General features: G+C 52.6%; 1 protein-coding gene across 3 annotated transcripts in view; it reads right to left on the bottom strand.

Moving 5' to 3' along the window:
• Positions 1-17,985, bottom strand: part of GSG1L (GSG1 like) — a 197,569-nt gene that overhangs the window by 17,159 nt on the left and 162,425 nt on the right. For 2 of the 3 annotated variants that reach the window (XM_032842683.1, XM_032842684.1), the window contains exon 5: positions 8,128-8,295. The exons of the other annotated variant lie outside the window; for it this stretch is intronic. In XM_032842683.1, the coding sequence (XP_032698574.1) occupies positions 8,128-8,295 (168 nt within the window). The remainder of the gene's footprint in view (positions 1-8,127; positions 8,296-17,985) is intronic. 3 annotated transcript variants of the gene reach the window in all.

Below are 17,985 nucleotides of genomic sequence, written 5' to 3'. Positions count from 1 at the left end.
AAGGACTAGGTGTCTCCCCCCACCTTAATTTCCAATCTACCTTGGACCATTTTTTTTAAAATAAAATACAATAAAAATGAGTAACTAGAAAACTAAATGGGGGAAAAAAACCCCACATTCGATGGCAAGCTTGGGTGTCCCAGCCATCTCAGCTTTCTGAGAAATCTTTCAAACTCCTACCAACTCCTGTCCTCATGTCACTATGGAAGTGTGCAGATGGGCTCTGGTTGGTGCTGGCTGGGAGGTGGGGGCCCTTCCTTCAGCCTCTGGCCGCGCCCACCTTCTGAGCACCTGCTCCGCCCTCCAGCCTGACATTTCCTGAGCCTGACCTTGCTCGCCAGTCACGGATAGGCTAGTCTGGCTCAGCAGGTCTGGGGCAGGACCCGAGACTCTGCGTTCTCACAGGTTCCCGGGTAAGGCCCACACTGTTGGCCCCGGATCACAGAAGAGACAGGCACTGGACCCTCGGCTTTAGGCGCACGTGGGGCTCTGCTAAGCTTTGGCCCAGTCGCCCTCGGTGTTCAGGCTTCCAGTGGCCTCCCCAGGGTCCCAGCTACACAGGGGCAACACCTAAGAGCTGGCCACAATGACAGTGGGGTTGGAGGGTGCCCAGAGGTCCCCTCGCCAAGTCCCTCCTGCTTCCCCGTCCCCTCCCGCTGGCAGTTCAGAAGTGGCCATTCCTTCCAGATGTTCTCCCATGTCCTTCTGACCGATTTCCACTCAAGGGCCCATCTGTGTCTCCGGCTCTTCCTTCACGCTGTGTCGGCCGGCCGAGGGTCCCGCAGTCTTCACGGGGCCACCTCTCATTTTCAGGTGCTGCCACAGCCCTCTCCAGAGTACATGGCGATTTCAAAGGACCCCCACGAAGGGCGAGGAAGGGCACAGCGTCGCTGAGAAGTAATATTCAGGCCATGAAAGTGAAAACAGGCGGGCGAGATGGTGGCGTCACCGAACACGTCTCAGAGGCTAACTATCTAGGGGACGGTCACAGAGGAAAAAGGACAAAGGACACGTTTTGTCCTTTGATTTTGAAAGGACAAAATTCCACTTGCCGTGGAATACAGGCTGGAATTAAGAGAAATGCTGGCAAATCAATGACTGTAAGTAGGAAATTAAGATTCCATAACATCATATCAAATGTGTCGTTCCAAGACAGGTGGAGATAAATGGACTTTTTAAAAAGATTTTTTTTTTTGCTCTTCCCATCTTCTGAGTAATAACATCATGATATGAAACATGTGGGGAAAGTAACAGAGAAGATAAACATCCACGCTGTCAATGCCCTCGCTGACTGTTCCGTGCACTTGACTTTTCTCTCCCGTCTCTCCAGGACTGGGTTTTTTTTTTTTTTTTTAAGATTTTATTTATTTATTTGTCAGAGAGAGCGCGCGCACAAGTAGGCAGAGAGGCAGGCAGAGGTGGAGAGAGAAGCAGGCTCCCTGCCGAGCAAGGAGCCCAATGTGGGACTCAATCCCAGGACCCTGGGATCATGACCTGAGCCGAAGGCAGCAGCTTAACCGACTGAGCCACCCAGGAGTCCCCAGGACTGGGTTTTTAACTGAGATCTCCAGATACAAGCACCTCGAGATTATTTTCAGAACTGCACGGGTGAGAAATTGTGATTTATAAAAACAAATAATCATTAGCACATGTGGGACCCCCCCCACCCCACCTTTCATGGCCTCTATGGGGCTCCTACGATGCATGAAAGCCTCAAGACTTGGGTTATCTACAAAGCTCCTTCCTCGGCCTGCGAGGAGGTGGGCACACCTGCGGCGTGGGGCTGTTGAACTTGGCTTGGGGAACTGGTCACACAAGCAAGACCATGGAGAGCTCCCAGGCAGCAAAGGTCACTTGGCCTATCTGACTGGCCAGTGACCTGCCCAAGAGGCTTTTTCCGCTCTGCTCTTCCTCACTGTCTCCATCCATCCCCCTGGTGGGGAAGGAAATAGGGCAGCAGACATGGGTCCCTGTCCCGTGGGACCTTGCCCAGGAACTACAAGGTTAGAGCTGAGCGAGGTGGGGGACGGTTCACGGGGCTGCTACAGGTCAGAGAGGGGTCTGTCTCGCTCAGGATCGAAGCTGGAGGCACACCTGAAGGATGAAAGCTGGCAAGGCAGATCGGGGTGGGGGGTCTCCTGGCAGAGAGGACAGTAGTCCAGTGGCTACCCGCAGGCAGAACCACCCCCTAGGGAACTGCAAGGGCCCAAGGAGTGCTCGCGCAGGAAAGGGGACCAGGGTCTCGGTGAGGCTAGGAGGTGGCTGGGCCGGGTATGTGACAGTGAGCAGAAATCGCTGTGGTGTTTCAGGCAGAAAACTGGGGCAGAGGTGTCCTGAGCTTAGTAGCACAGTGAAGGGTCATCCCGCTGGGGAGGGGACGCGGATGGGAGGGGTAAGGCCAGATGCGGGAAAACCATGTAGGGCTCTCAGGGGTGTGGCTCGCATGCGCAGGACCATAGGGGGCAGAGAGTCATGGCAATAGGCCTGGGTTTGGAGGAGACCATCATGAATCAGTCCCGGCCATGCTAGGTTTTGGTGCTTTTGAGAATCCAAAGTAGAAGCAACAAAGAAATGTCTACAGAGTCGGGTGGTCTGGGGTGGACTAAGAATGCGGGAATCCTGGCACACATGTGGCCACTGAGGCTTGTGTCAATGAGGACAGAGAAGGGCCCAGAAAGAGCCCTGGGAGCATCGCCATTTAACAGAAGAAGGGGAGGGGAGGAGCGGCCAGCAGGGCTGAGGGAGGGGTGCGTGTGCAGAGGGTCAGGGCCCCTGGGAGCTGTTTGGGGCAGCGGGTTGTGCTATGAGAGAGAGGGGACAAAGTGAAGACAGGCCCTTCCAAGAGTGTCCCTACAATGGACAGGAGGGCAGACAGCAGAGAGCCCCCCCACACACACCATACCAAGCAGGAAGATGGGCAAAGGGGGGTATCAGGCCCTCAATGGGGTAGGAATCATTCAAGTCAGTGCCTATCTCCCCCCTCTTGAGGTCTGGCTCCTCCATGCCTGCCTTGAGGCCCAGTGAGGGCTGCGTGCAACCCAGGAAGGAGGCCTGGGGAGGGTTGCTACTCCATGGGTCTCCAGCCGGTAATTTTTAAATTCTCTGGGGCCGCCAGCCCCCACCCCAGTGCTGTGGGAGGATGAGAGAGATCAGAGACTCAGGTCCAACTCCCACTCATAAATCAAACCAAACTGCTCAGAGTTTCCTAAATCCACTTGTGTGCTCCCCCTCTGGGCCTTTGCCCGTGCTGCTGCTTGTGCCTAAGAACGCCTTCTCTCACCCGCTGCCCATCTGGCTGGCGAACGCTGCACGTGCCTCTGGAAACTTGGCTCAAGGGTCTCATCTCTGAAAGCTCTTTTATCCTCCAGCTGCCCTGGGCTGGGCCTGGGCCCTCGGCCTGCCATCACCTCCAGAAGACCCCGCAATGGTACCTTGCCGTGCTCCATAGACCCCGCGGCAGGGCAGGTGATGGGCGAGCCTGGGAGCCTCCCAGGGAGGATGCTGCCGCTCGCTCCAGCCCAATGACACCATGTGAGAGCGGGAGCCCAGTGCAGCCAGACCCTCCGCTTTCTCATGCGAAGCAAAAACCTTGATGTTTTAAGGAGATTCTGATTCTTAAAACTCAGCCAAAATTTAAACATTTTTAAACCACCATAGAGACCAAGCAAAGCACATCTTCCGGCAGGATTCTCCAAGGGCCGCCAGCTTACGGTGTGTGCTGGGTTCCTTTCTCAGGCAGGGAGTGTCTTCCTTGTGCCGTTCAGAGGGAGGTTTCTGGCAGGGGTGTGGGCAGGGAAAGGGGGAGCCCCGGTTTCATAAAGTGAAACTTCACTGCATCATCTCATGTAATCCTCAAAAGAAAACTGTGAGGAAGGGTGCCAGCCCATTTTCCAGCCAGGAAAATAGAGGCTGCAGGAGCGGAAGTGACCCACAGTTAGTAAATTACGGAGTTAATTTCAACCTGGTCCATTTCTTATGGAGGGTATCCAAGGTTAAATGAGTGCACCCACAGCCAGGCCCAGGAACAGCCATAGGAAGTCCAGTCCCGCTCTGCATCGTGGGTAACAATGTAATTACTATGAAGAGTTAGTAACACAACTTATTGAGCCCCTGAGCTCCTAGGTGCCTGATCCAGCAGAAACCAGAAAGACTGTTGTCCACTTTCTCTGGTGGTGTGCACACAGGAAGGAGGCAGGGACAAACCAAGCGGTAAATAAATTAACAAGTAAGCTCAGAGAGCGGGACGTCGCAGAGCAAGGTGATCTGATTCCACAGGCAGGAGGCCACCCAACCTGCTATTCCCCCCTTGGAAGCTCCCAGACTTTCGCTCTCCCACCCTGGCGGCTTCCCCCAGGGAGGCATGGTGGCTGTTCCCTGTGGCTGTGAATCCCTGCCGGGGTCCGATCCAACAGGTCTGGCTCTCCTCCACGAGTTGTTAAAGCAGATCCGAACATTAAGCATTCAGGAAAGCCGGGTCTGCAAATATTTATCTTTCATTCATTCGGCAGCTTCCGACCCTCCCCTCCGAGGCCCCATTAAGACATCCTCCTTGGAGATGGCAGGTAGGGGACCTGGGGAGCGCTTAATTCCAGACGTTTCTCTAAGCAGCCGCTCAGAGTCAGGGGTAGGCTCCCCAGCCCCTGGTCCACATGCGTGCACACTGGCCTCCCCGTGCACACACTAATGCATGCATGCACACACACACCTGCATTTCAAAACCCCTGAAAACTGTTCAGAATCTGCCCAGTTAGTCCCGAGACGTGCATAGGCTCCCCCAGAGAAAACTCGAAGAGAAGGGGGTGGCTTGTGGCAGCAGACCAGGCCCTCCCTGCCCCATCAGCCCCCACAGGGTGGCATCTTGTCCTCAGTCAGGAGCACAGAGGGAGAGGCCTGGTGAAGTGGGCAGGAACAGTGGGCACAGCTGGGAGACCCTGCACCCTCTCCCTGGGCACCACACCCACCCTCACATCGTGAGCCCTCAGTGGACTCCCCTCACTCACCCCTGCAAGCCCAGCTCCCTCCTCAGTGTCGGGCAGAGCCTGATGACCAGTCGCGAGAGGCCACACGTCACAAGACTGATTGTGGCCTGCTTCAAATCCCAACTCTGGCACTTACCAGCTGTGTGACCTTAGACAAGTCACTTTACCTCTCTGTGCCTTGATTTCACATCTATAAAACGGGGACACAATAGTACCTATGACCTCCCAGAGGCGTGGTGGAATTCACTGAGTCATACCTGGAGCAGAGAGAGGAGTGCTGGGCAAGGGGCAGGCACCCTATGGCTGCTGTGGTTATTAATATGGTTATTAGCTTCCTAATGCCTAAAATGCCGTCTCCTAAGGCAATCGTCCTCATCATTACTAAGCTTTCTATATCACATCAGCGGCAGAAGAAACAGACTCACAGATACAAAATGCAGTACTATGCCCAGCGCATTACCTGCATTATCGAAGTGTGACTTCCCAGGGCGCTGACGGCTCTGGGCTCTCCCGCTGGCGGTCAGAGGACACTGGCCCAGACAGGCTTAGTGCCTTGCCCCAAGTCACACAGCAGTGAAGCCACAGGTCTGGAACACCATGCACTCAGACTGAGGCTTTCCCGAAGTCCCTGCTCCTTCCACCACCCCCCAACCCCCCAAGGAGGGGAAAACCTAGGCAGGTGGGCCCCTCAGATCTCTCCCCTGGTGTCTGTGGCTATAGTTCTGGGGACACTGGCCAGTGCAGGATTTCAGCCCTGCTGCTGCTGGGCCACTTGCAGACCTGTGCTGGGAGAGATCCACGTGCTCTGAGCTTTGTGGGGAAGTACCAAAAAAATAAATAAATAAAAAATTAGAACAGCCCAGCTAAGCTGAAATGCTCTCCTCAGAGAGGAACGGAAATAAAATTTGATGAACCTCTGCTTAATGTTCAAGTTATGAACGCGTAAAGTGATATTCTGCACATATGCTGAGAACCAGGCATCTGCCCCCACACGGCCGGGGCCTGAGCTGTTAGGGACCGTTCCAGCCAGGGCACTGGCAAACGGCAGCTTCTTGATGATGGGGTTTGGAGAGGTCCTGTCTTGGTAGAACAAGGCTGCCGCAGATGCCCCAGGCTCTCCCCTAGCTGAGGGGACAGCTGAGGATGCAGTGATAAGGGATGGCTTTAGACATCGTGCTGTGTATACGGCTGCTATATACAGTTCCTGAGCACCTCCTGCGGGTCCTGTCCTATGCCAGCCGTTGCCACCTTCCTGGTGAGCACACTGTCCCCAGCCGTGGGCAAGGCGGCCCCGTATGCCCAAGGAGTCCAAGCTTCCCAGCCACAGCTGTCTGGCCCCAGAGTGGACACCTGATCTGGGACCCTGGCGTCGGGGGGCCGGGAAGCTGCATCTGCCCGGTGATGGTGAAGTTTGAGCTGAAAGTGTGTGGGGCAGCCGGGCCTGAGGTCTCCAGGGAGAAGAACTCGGTCAGTTACCCAAAGAAAAATAAAAAAACACCTGCTAGGTGCCTGGCCCAGTTGTAGGAGCTGGGAATAGAGCAGGGAACAAGACCACGAAGCTTGTCCATCCTGGAGCTCACAGCCTATAAACTCAGACATGAGCAGGATACGGTCAGGCTGTGTGAGTGCTCTGAAAAAGTGGCTGGAGTGCACGGGGCGAATTTACACCGACTGATTAAGGAAGGCCTCACTGAGCAGGTGAAGTTCAAGCTGAGACCCAAGTCAGCCAGCCAGGTGCATACTCCAATCAAGGGCATAGCAAGTGCAAAAGATCTCAAGAGGGGGTGAGCTTACAGTGTTCAAAGGACAGAAAGGAGGCCCATGCAGCACAGGAGAGATGGCGGGGTCTGCAGGAGTCAGAGAGAGGTGCCCATGTGGCCTCCGTCATGTGACTCCTTGGCTTGAAACCTTTCCACTGCCCGAGAGAGTCCAGTTCCTCAATGCTGCCCAGCTCTGCAGCCTCCTTCCCCCTTTTCCTCCTCAGACTCTGTTCATCAGTCCTGACAACCTTTCAGTCCCCTACCATTGAAAGGCATTATTGCATATCCAGTCAGCTCCCCTAGAAGCAGACCCTGTGACAAGGATTTGGGCATGCATAGTTTATTTAAGAGATGGTCCCAGGAAATATGCCGACTATCTGCCTGTCTGTCCTTCATCCATTCTCCACCAGCCATCCATGCATCCAAGTACCCATCCATCCATGTATGCATGCACTCATCCACACGTGCGTGAATTCATTCATTCATCTATCTATCCTTCCACTCAACCAACCATCCATCCATCCACCCACCCAACCATACATACGTAAGCCCACCTAAACATACATACGTAAGCCCACCTAACCATACATACATACCTATGCCCACCCATCCATCCAACCATCCAACCATCCACCCACCCACCCACGCATCCATCCATCCACCCAACCAACCATACATACATACACACACCCAACCAACCATCCATTCATCCATCCAACCACCCACCCACCCAACCATACATACCTACATACACCCATCCATCCATCCATCCACCCACTCAACCATACATACATACACACACCCAACCAACCATCCAACCATCCAGCCACCCACCCACCCAAACATACATACATACATACACCCAAGCATTCAACCATCCATTCATATATACACAATTTATTTTCACTTCTTCTATTCCCAACTGGACTCTGAGGACTCAGGTGATCAGATGTAGTCCCTGGCCTTGAGGAGACCTCGTCCTCCAGCAGTCATCAACAACCCACTGCTGGGTCCTCTTTCCACTCATTGCTATAAGAGAGCCCAAGAAAGGGACCTTGGTTTGTTCTCTGTATGCCCCTAAAAAGACATGGTTCTCAGAAGCATGGGGCTAACAAGCAAACCCTGAGACTCAGTTCTTTCTCCTTGGTTTCTCAGGCTCTGATCACAAGCCAACCTCATATCCCATAAAACACCAAAATATCCCAGAAATGCCAACACAGTGGGGTTCAAACTCTGCCTTACCCAGCCTCTCCCTTCTACCCCACTACACCCCCAGGATGCTTCTGTCAAATCACTCTAGCTTTTGACTGGAACCCTGTGGCTACTAAGGTCAAACCCTGGGCTTTGGATTCCCAATGATGGCCAGAGGTGACCCCATGTGCACTGACCTCTCCCGGAAGTACTTGATGGCCTCAGGGTCTATGAAGGTCGGCTCCTCCCGGTAGCCCTGCTCAAACACCTTGCGCTTGTGCCGGAACTCAATGACCGTCTTGGTGTAGGAGTTGAGTGTGGTGACAGAGGCTGCCATGCAGCAGGTAAAGGAGCCCCACGCCAGGCTGCCAAGAGATGAGGAGAGAGGTGCCACAGTGAGGGTGGGCAGGGGACAGGAAACCCCACCCACCAGACATGCATTCACCCTGCACAGCTGCCTCCTCTGGGCCACTCTGGAGCAGGTGCTACTGCAGAGAAGACTAAGATGAGGTCTCCGCCCCATTCAGTCTGTACACTGTGATGCAGACATGACAGCCTTCATTACTGGGACACAAGGAAAGAGCGAGACCTTCCATCCACAAGGGCCAGACTCAGGGAAGGTCACCAGAACACAGGTAGGCTACAAGGTGTCTTGGAGGATGAGCGAGAGTTTACCAGGGAGAAGGGCATTCCACGAAGAGGGAAGGGCGTGTGCAAAGGCATGGAGGCATGAGGCAGTAAGGAATAGCCCACAGACTGCTGGAGGTCTGAGATGCTGGAGCGAGGGAGAGTGCAATTAGTTGGAGTTGATGATAAAGAAGAAGTGGGGGGGGACCCTAAAAGCTGGTGCCTATGATGGGTTAAATTACCTCTGTTCATGTTTGACTTTGGGCAAGATGCTTAACCTCCCCGCCCCTTACTCCTCATATCATTTTAATGGATGTAACAACAGCACCAACTCACAACGTTGTTGTAAGGATTGAAGGAGATGGGCCATTCAAAATATCTCAGACAGTGCCTGGTGCATAGAGCAGGAACTCAAAAAAGGTTCACTGTCATTACTACCATCAGCAGTTTCAACATTCTTCCTACCCCTTCTGTCTGGCTTCATTTCCAAACTCTCCCTCTGCAAGATTAAGTTATCATGACCCATGTGGTGCTCTTCTCCACCCTTCCTCCAAGCACTGCTGGCAATTCGTGGCCGCACTCACCTGACGTGGACGTGGAGCCAACCAGAGCTGACAACTGGAAAGAAGGGAAGGAGGTATGGGGCTAGCAGATCAGGAGCTAGGCGCTGGTCTTCTCTGACCTGGTGTCCATTCTAGAAGTGGCCTCCCGCCTAGTTCCTCTGACCAAGACTGGGCAGTAACATTTAGAATCAGGAGTGGGGACCTGCCTGACTCCAGTTAGTTACACCCAGCCAGGTCTCCGCGTCCATGCTCTCCAGTCCCTGCCCTGGTGACGGGTTTCCTCCCAATCAAGGACTCAGTGGCTGCTTGTCCTATCTCAGAGCATCCAACCTCCTCTTCTGCCAGCCATCCGTTGGGTCTCTCAACATCACCACCAATGCATTCCTCAAGGTCAGGGCAGCCCACCTGCCACACGCACTGCTCTGCTTTTTATCAGACCCAGGCCACCCAGAGGGAAAGCAAGGGGAAGTGTGAGGATTCAGCCTGTCTCACAGGGATGCCCGATCATCACCAGTCCCTTACCGCCAAAACTGTTAATGGATTCCTTGTTCTTTCATGATAAGGAGCTAATTTAGACCTCCCAGAAGCTCTCCAGTATCTATGACAGACAGTGATGGGCTCCACCTGGTCCGTCTTAGAGTGGTCTGGTAGGTCACCCCACCCCCCTATTCACAGATGATTGGATAAGGGCTGAGCATCTGACCGAAGTTGGTCCAATCAGATACTCTCTCCTCTCAGCAAAGAAACTCAAGACCAGCTCAAAGTGGGATGGGTGTTTGAACTACAGAGGTGGAAATTCAGAACGTGAGGCTGGAGAATAAAGAAGTGCACCTTTCCTGGGATTCCACGACACACAGGTTGGTTTGGCCTGACCAGCATCCGTTCTGTTAAGGGACCAGTGCTCCCCTCCTCTCAGGCCACACGGTTTGCGTGGAGCTGGCCTCATCCCCAATCTTTAGGGTGATCACATGGCCAACACCTGGCCAATGAGAGCATCACTTCCCTCTGGCCACAGTAATTAGTTCAAGGATAGGTGTGTAACACCCAAGTCAGGCTAATGAGACTCCATCCCAGGACTCTCAGTCGTATCTCTCCCGGGGTGCCAAGCTGGTGGGATTTGAGCCTGGAGCTGCTAGGAACTGTTGCCACCACGCAACCTGCTAAGGAGGCTGACTCTTAGCAGATCCTTGAAAAAAGATCCAGGTCCCTGTGCTGAAGCCATTATCCCTGGACTTTTCAGTTATGGGAGCCCAAATTCCCTTATCGGATTTTTTTCTTTCTCTAAGCCAGTCTGAATTGGGTGTCTGTCATCAGCAACCCAAGTTCCTGTACAACTGCTTTCTATAAATTCCCTATTTTACATGGCTTAGTTTTAAAGTGAATTTAAAGTCTTTAGGATCAGGGATCTTATCTAGGAGCAGGTCCAACTCCCCAGTCTGGTGACCCAACAAGGGGAGGAGCTTCTCTCCCTGTCACACACCCCTGTTCAATTTCATCTCAGCCCTCGCCACACCCTGTAATTCTCCTGTAGCTTTTCTTCCTATTATTTATTATTCTTTGTTCTTAAATGAAACTTTCTATTTTGGGATAATTATAGATTCACAGGCAGTTGTAAGAAATAATACAGAGAGTTCCACGTACCCTGTACCCAGTTTTCCTCAATGGTAACGTCTTGCAGATACAGTCAGTCCCCAGCCAGCATATCGACACCAATAGTCAAGATACAGACCATCTCCATTCATCACACTCCTGTTGCCATTTTACAGCCACACCCCCCTCCCCTCCCAACCTCTAGCAACCAGTAATCAGCTCTTCATTTCTCTTATTTTGTCATTTTAAGAGTGTTGCATAAATGGAATCACACAGCCCGTATTTTGGGGATTGGCTTTTAGCACTCAGTATAATTCTGTGGAGAGTCATCCCAATTTCTATATCAACCATTTGTGTCCTTATATCAGGGAGTTTCTCCACATCCGCACCAGCATGTCGTCACTTTTTTTTTCTTTGAGCGATTCTGATAGATGTGTAGTAACACCTCATTGTGGTTTTCATTTGCATTTTCCTAATGGCTAATGGTGTTGAACATCTTTTCTGTTGCTTACTTGCCATCTGTTTATCCTCTTTGGCAAAATATCTCTTCATGTTCTTCTGCCCACTTTCTAATCAGATTGTTTGGAAGATGTTGTTGTTTACTGTTGAGTTTGGAGTGTTTGTATGGATCCTAAATACTGGGCCTTTGTGTGAGAGGTGGCTTACAGATGTTTTCCTCTGTCACTTGTCTTTCCAACTACAGGTCTGTCACAGAGCAAGTGTTACATTTTGCTGACATCCAATGTATCAAATTTTCCACTTATGTTTTTGATCCATTTGATAATCAAATCTAAGACCTCTGTGCCTATGTCTAGATCCCAAAGATTTTCTATTTTTTTTCCTAAAAATTTTAGAGTCTTACAATTTGTATTTAGGTCCCCAAACCATTTTGAGTTAATTTTGATACCAGACATGGAGTTTAGATCAAGATTGATTTTTTTTTCCTTTTGTCTCTGTATGTCCAATAGTTCTAGCCATGATTTGTTGAAAAGTCTACTCCCCTCTCCACGGAATGGATTTGCATCTTTGTCAAATTATCAGTTAGGCCCATTTGTGTGGGTCTATTTGTGGGTCCCTTCTCCTGTCCCATTGATCTCTGTGTATCCCTTCCCCCATACCACACAGCCTAGACTACTGTAACTATGTATTAAATCTTGAAATTGGATAGACTAATTCCTCCCACTTTGAGTCTTCTTTCTCAAAATTGTTTTAGCTATTCTAGTTCCTTTGCCTTTCCTAATAAATTCCAGAATAATCTTGTCTATACCTACAAGAAATCTTGCTGAGCTTTTAATAGGAATTGCATGAGGAGAACTGACTATCCCTGGGAGCAGGGGTCCTGGCTCCCTGTGTGACCTCCACTGCCGCTCGGGGATGGGTGGGATTTTTACTATTCCAGCTAAGTGGCAGTCCCGGCTCCCTGCTCTGCTATCACTGCAGCTGGTGACATGCCTCATGACAGCCTGGTGAAGGGAATCTAAGCTTGGTGCGAGTGGGGGGGTCCACCCACAACCGTTGGTTTGTTCGTGGTTTGTTTTCTGGGATGTGTGACTGTCGAGAGCAGTTGTTGCTAAGTTTTCTGTCTTGGTAGGCTGCCCCTTTCCTGGTCTTTTGGCTACAGAAAGCAGACTTTTGGAGTGGTTTGCATGTGTGTATGTGTGAGTATGTGCCTGCACGCACACATGCGTTTTTGTTATTACTGGGTTGCTGACTTCTTCATTTCCAACCTGGGATGCACTGGACAAAAAGTGCTCACTGGTGTCCTGTCTCTTGGTCCCAGGTCAGCCTACTGTCTTCTGTCTACCAGCACCTTCTTACGCTTGCCTTATCTCTAATGTTCCAGGATTTTAGGTGTCCTTAGCAGGAGGAATAAGGAGACGCAGGTCTATTCCATCTTTCCAGAAGGGACAGGCCCGCTTATTTGGGCTTTGATCTCCTTTCCACCCACACCAAAACTTCAGCTTCGTGAAAACAGAAGCTTTGTTTTGTTCACTGCTCTATCCTTAGCACCTAGAGCCATGCCTGGCACATAGGAGGTGCTTAGTAAATATTTGTAGAATGAAGAGATACAGATATGACCCAAACAAACTGAACAAACAGATATAAAACCACTGTACTGGTTTTCACATGGGTGGGGGGCATGGGTTGTATCCATGAGTCTCCATCCTCCTCACTGGGCCTCATCCCCGCAGCCCTCTGGGTCCCCACGCATGGCACCGTTTGAAAACCTTGGGACAAGTTTGCAGCTCGCACTTCTGAGTGGGTGCAGTGAGGTACGTGGGTGGTTGGCCTGGTTCTGGGAGCCGAGAGCAGAGTGGACACTGTGGGGGAAGAAAGGGGAGGGTGATGGGCTGGACAGAGTGGCTGTCAACCTCTTGGTCCTCTGGGAGCTGCAGGGCAGGCCAGGGAGGATGCTGGGGCCAGATCTGGGGATGAATAGAGGCCCTGCTCCATGGGAAGACTGTTAACTGACCCCCAAGGGAGGCAGCCCTAGTCCTCATTCAGGACAAACGGACAGAGAATCACAGTGCAAGACAGGACACAAATGCTTGGTCTAGGCCACACTCAGTGCCCCAGAGCTGATGGCACCAGGAGCTGACAGTGGCAGGTTCTGGGGGCCCAGCCAGTTCAGCCACGGCCAGCAGGCGTCCCCTCCCTGGTCTTAGAGGAAGGGAGGCCAGAGCCCCCTGCTTTGGGTGACATGAGAAAGAGTGAGAGTTTCCAGCTTCCTGCTGGGCACTCAGTCTCCCAGTGGTGACAGTGGTGACAGCAAACACACCCTCTCCAGGGGCTCTGTGGGGCCAAGGTCCTTCGATGGTCACCGCAGCAGAAAGGCCAGCTAAGGCCTGCAGAGAGGGCGGGCCAGCCCCAGGGCCCCGAGAGAGGGAAGAGGCTAGCCTTCTGTTTCCACAGGGTTGTGAAGATCGGAGGGGGCAAGGAGAAGAAAGGAGGGTAGCAGCAAGGCCATCAGCTTCACATAGATTGGGTCTCAGAGGCAAACAGAGAGGCATCCCTCCCCCACGCCGGTACTGGCCCAACCTGCTACTCTGCTGTGTGACCTGTGCCAAACTGCTTAACCTCTCTGGGCTTCTAGCACTTGTGAAGCTACAACTCTGTGATGCTCTCCTACCCGCAGTGTGCAGACAGAATGCTCAGGACTGGGGTTTCGCTGTGTGTGTTGTGGTAGGAGGGGCGCTTTTTAAAATCTTGCTCCATTTTGATCAAATTCGAAACAGAAGGACAAAGCGACTAGTTTTCCACATTCCCGTCATCACCAGGAAAATTGCCATGCTGCCCTTCCACGCGGGGGCCACTATGCAGGAGCAGGGTCTGGTGGATGATGATGCCGGGAAAGCGCAAGGTGACAGGGAGTGGCAGGGATGGGGGTGACCCAGGGAGCATATGCCCCATTGAAAGGGACGGCCACCACGCAACTCCAGCTCCCGCTGCAAGTGGCAAGGCCAGTTCGGCGAGGACATAGCTTCTGATAGGAGCCCCAAACTTGGATTTTTACGTAAAATGTTCACCTTTTTAGATGTTAAAAACAAATAAGTCTGTTATTTTTTTTAAAACACTGTAATTTTTAATAGCTATTTTTTCTTAGATTTGTGTGTATGTATGTGTGAGAGAGAGAAAGCGAGCACGAGCAGGGGAACAGAGGGGGAGGGAGAAGCAGATCCCCGCTGAGCAGGGAGCCCAATGTGGTCCTTGATTCCAGGACCTTGGGACTGTGATCGGAGCCAAAGGCAGATGCTTAACCAACTGAGCCACCAAGTCGCCTGAATCTATCTCTTATCTAACACTGTGACAGGCGACACAAAACATTTAGGGGCTGGGCTCAGCCCCGGGCTGCGCGCAGTTTGCAGCCCCTGGGCTCACTGGGCGATCTGGGCCTTTGCTCTCTCTGAGACCGCGTCCTAGTCCCTGAACTGGGCCTGGTAACCCGTCTGTGGGAGTCAGCACGGCAGGACCAGACAGCTTGGGGACCTGAGACACCGAGCTGGGGAAGGAAAAAAAAGCCAGGCAGGAGGTGGGGAGGGGCCTCGGATGGGGTTCCGAGGCTTAGGGCCAAAGGGACTGGAGGGCACCCTCCCCGGGGCAGTTGGAGCCCAGGGCACAGACGGCAAGGGGCTGCCTGCACACCCACAGGGTGTCACGTGTGGACATTGGGGGCATGTGCCTCCCAGCAAGTGAGAGCAGCATTAGCAAAGGCTCAATGTCATCGTCACCACTTAGAATCACCGCCACTTAGGAGCACTCACTGTGTACCAAGCGCTTTAAGAGCTTGGTCCCACGTAGTCCCTCCAACAACCCTATGAAACACACATTACTATTATACACTCCAGAGGTGGATATACTGAGAGGCGGGCTGCTTCCCTCTTACAGCAGCATTCATGGAGCATAACCTCTGTGCTAAGCACCGCACTGCCCTGTTCCACCCGGTCCCCGTCATAGCTCCTCCCGAGATGCCCCTGCCTGGAGCCTCACCTCCTAAGGTTCATGCTTTTCGAGGTCCCTTCGCCTTGAATCTGGCCCCATCATTAGCTCTTGACCAAGAGAATGCACCAGAAGTGACAGTGTGACTTCCAAGGCAAGGTCATAAAATAAACTTGTAGTGTCTGCTCAGATCTCTTGGAATCCTTGCTCCCCACAAGAAGCCATGCCCGCCAATAGCCTAGCTGAGCCCCCAGTCCCCAGCCAGCACCCACGGCCGGTGCTGGGAGGGACCAGCTTGGACACCCTGCCTGGCCATGCCCCAGATGATGTCATCGTGGCCAGCGACCCACTGGAGCGTCATGCGAGACCCTGAGCAAGGATGACCTAGCTAAGCCCGGTCAACCCACTAAACCATAAGAAACAAGAACCCATTTTTATTTTAGGGTCATGTGTCTAAATGAAGAGATAAAGGACACGCTACTTGCAAGGGCCCCACAAGGAGAAACTCAGGCCAGCCCCATTTTACAGATGAGGATACTGAGGCACGGGGAGGCTGAGTGACCTGGTGTGAGTCCACAGCCAGTGAGGGTCAGAGTGGGGGGTCTGCTCCCATGCTCTCTGATTCCTCTGGCCTCGACCACGCCTTCACACTGTCAGCCTGCAGGGGTCTGGCCGTGCATGGCAGCGTAAGGTTTGAACCAGGCTGTCTGATTCCCAAGCAAGGAGCCTTCCCCTCCCTGTGCAGGTGTCTCTCCCAGAAGCTGGTGCCCAACATCAGCTGAGCATCTCCCATCCCCCGCCTGCCAAGCCCCCGAGGCCTATCTTGCTCTGCTGGGTGGGGAGACAGAGGCCGGAGCTGTCTGGCCTCCGAGATGGTCTCCTCTCTGGTTCCTGGGTGGGGGTGGGGTGGGGGGGGGAAGGGACCAGAATTTTGACAAATGGCCTCACACATATTAAACAAGAGAAATGACATTGCACAGCCCTGGCGAGGCCCCAAAAGTAAGGGATGAAAAATGGGGCTGATCCATCTTGCAGGCCTCGGTGACAAGAAGAAATGGATCAGCCCTAATAGGGGCCGCACGTTGGGCCCCGGCCTTAAATAAGTCAAATGAGAATGAGGCCAGCCCCAAGGGAGGAGAGGAGCAGGGCAGGAGGCCCGCCTTTCAGGGAAAGAAAGGTTCCCATGGCTGACACAGCAGGCTGGTTTTAGATGCTAAGTGCCAGGTTGGAGAGCTAGAAGCTTCTAGAGAGGCCTGTGGGAGGAGGGGCTCAGAATCCTATTACCACTGAAGGCTGTGGGACCCTGGGTGAGTGACCCAACCTTTCTGAGCCCTGGTTTCCATACACGCAACATGCGGGTTTTGCATATGTTAATTTCATATCAATAACAGTAATATTAGAAGGGCTGGTGTCTGGGGCGTCTGGGTGGCTCCGTCTTTTAAGGACCGGACTCTTGATTTCGGCTCAGGTCATGATCTCAGGTTCATGAGATCAAGCCCCACACTGGGCTCCACACTCATGCTCAGCATGAGTCTGCTTGAGATTCTCTCTCTCCCTCTTTCTCTGCCCTTCCCCCTATTTGTGTGCTTTCTAAACAAATAAAATCTTTTTTAAAAAAAAGGGTTGGTAAACACTTTTAAAGAAGAGCACTTGCCGTATGTGAAACAGGGTGCTAAGCCCATCTATGAACTGTCTTTGTATCATCCCATTCTCAGAGAGGCAGAATACAGAGGTTGAAGGTGTGGGCTCTAAGGCCAGACCACCTGCGTTCAGATCCCAGTTCTGCCACTCAGCACCAGCTGGCCTGGAGAGGTGACTTAAGTTCCTTGTGCCTCAGTTTCCTCTCCACAAAGTACACAACCCAGAGCTTTGTTAGAATGATGATATACCAGGGCCCGGTACACACGTGCTCAACACTCAAAAACGTTCATCCCTTTCCTTTGTCCCTTCTCTAGTTCAGATGACCAGCTTCCAAGGTCAAGAGCTCGGGCAAGAATGGCCCAAGGGAGGGAAGCTTTGGGTGAAAGGGAGCCAGAGCCTTAGCTGGTTTCCCTGCGGTCCTTCCACTTCAAGGGATCAGGGGTGGTGTTGGACAGTCCAAGTCCCTTTAAGGCACATGTCTTTGCAGGGGGCAGAGCCCAGCAGAGTGGGAGGGGCACAAATCAGCAGCAGTCCCCACAGGTCTGAAAGGGGTTCTTTCTGACTTGGAGCTCTTCCTTCTCCACTCTGACCACCTTCCTCCAAAGTCTCTGTACCTGCTGTCCCCCCTGCCCAGCACACTAGCTTATCCCCTCCTCCACTAGCCTGCCTGACCAACGTTTCCCCAGAGGACCCTCCCTGCCTGGAGCTGGGTCTGCAAGCCCTCCTCCGTGACCCCACAGCGGTCTGTGAACCGCCCCCCACCCCACCATCCACAGGATAGCTTATTTTCTTGTCTCCATTGCCTGTTACAACAGTGTCTTGACCACTGCTGTACCCCCAGTACCTAGGAGAGTGGCTGCCCCCAAGTAAGCATGTGGTAAGTACCTGTAAAATGACTAAGTAGATAAATGGTCCCCAACCACCAGAATGGTCCAGATCTGCAGACCCTGGACATGTGTGGTCGCTGTCTTTCCAGCATGCATCCTATCTGATAACCCCACCCCACCCCCAACTTTCCCTTAGGGGACGCTCTTCCTCCTCTCTTTGACCAATGATTTGGGTGGGGTCAATCCCTCCTCCTTGACCTTGTGACTGGAGCCAGACCAATTAGAGCAGCCCAGTCTCCTTGGGGTCTAAATCATTGGTCCTGGGATGGACACATGACTTAAGCTAATCCAGTGAAAGCCATTACCAGGA

This window comes from Lontra canadensis, unplaced genomic scaffold, assembly GCF_010015895.1.
Source record: "Lontra canadensis isolate GAN:19392208 unplaced genomic scaffold, GSC_riverotter_1.0 scaffold132, whole genome shotgun sequence".
NCBI classification, from domain to species: Eukaryota; Metazoa; Chordata; class Mammalia; order Carnivora; family Mustelidae; genus Lontra; species Lontra canadensis.
This window is presented reverse-complemented; position numbering and strand designations above follow the sequence as displayed.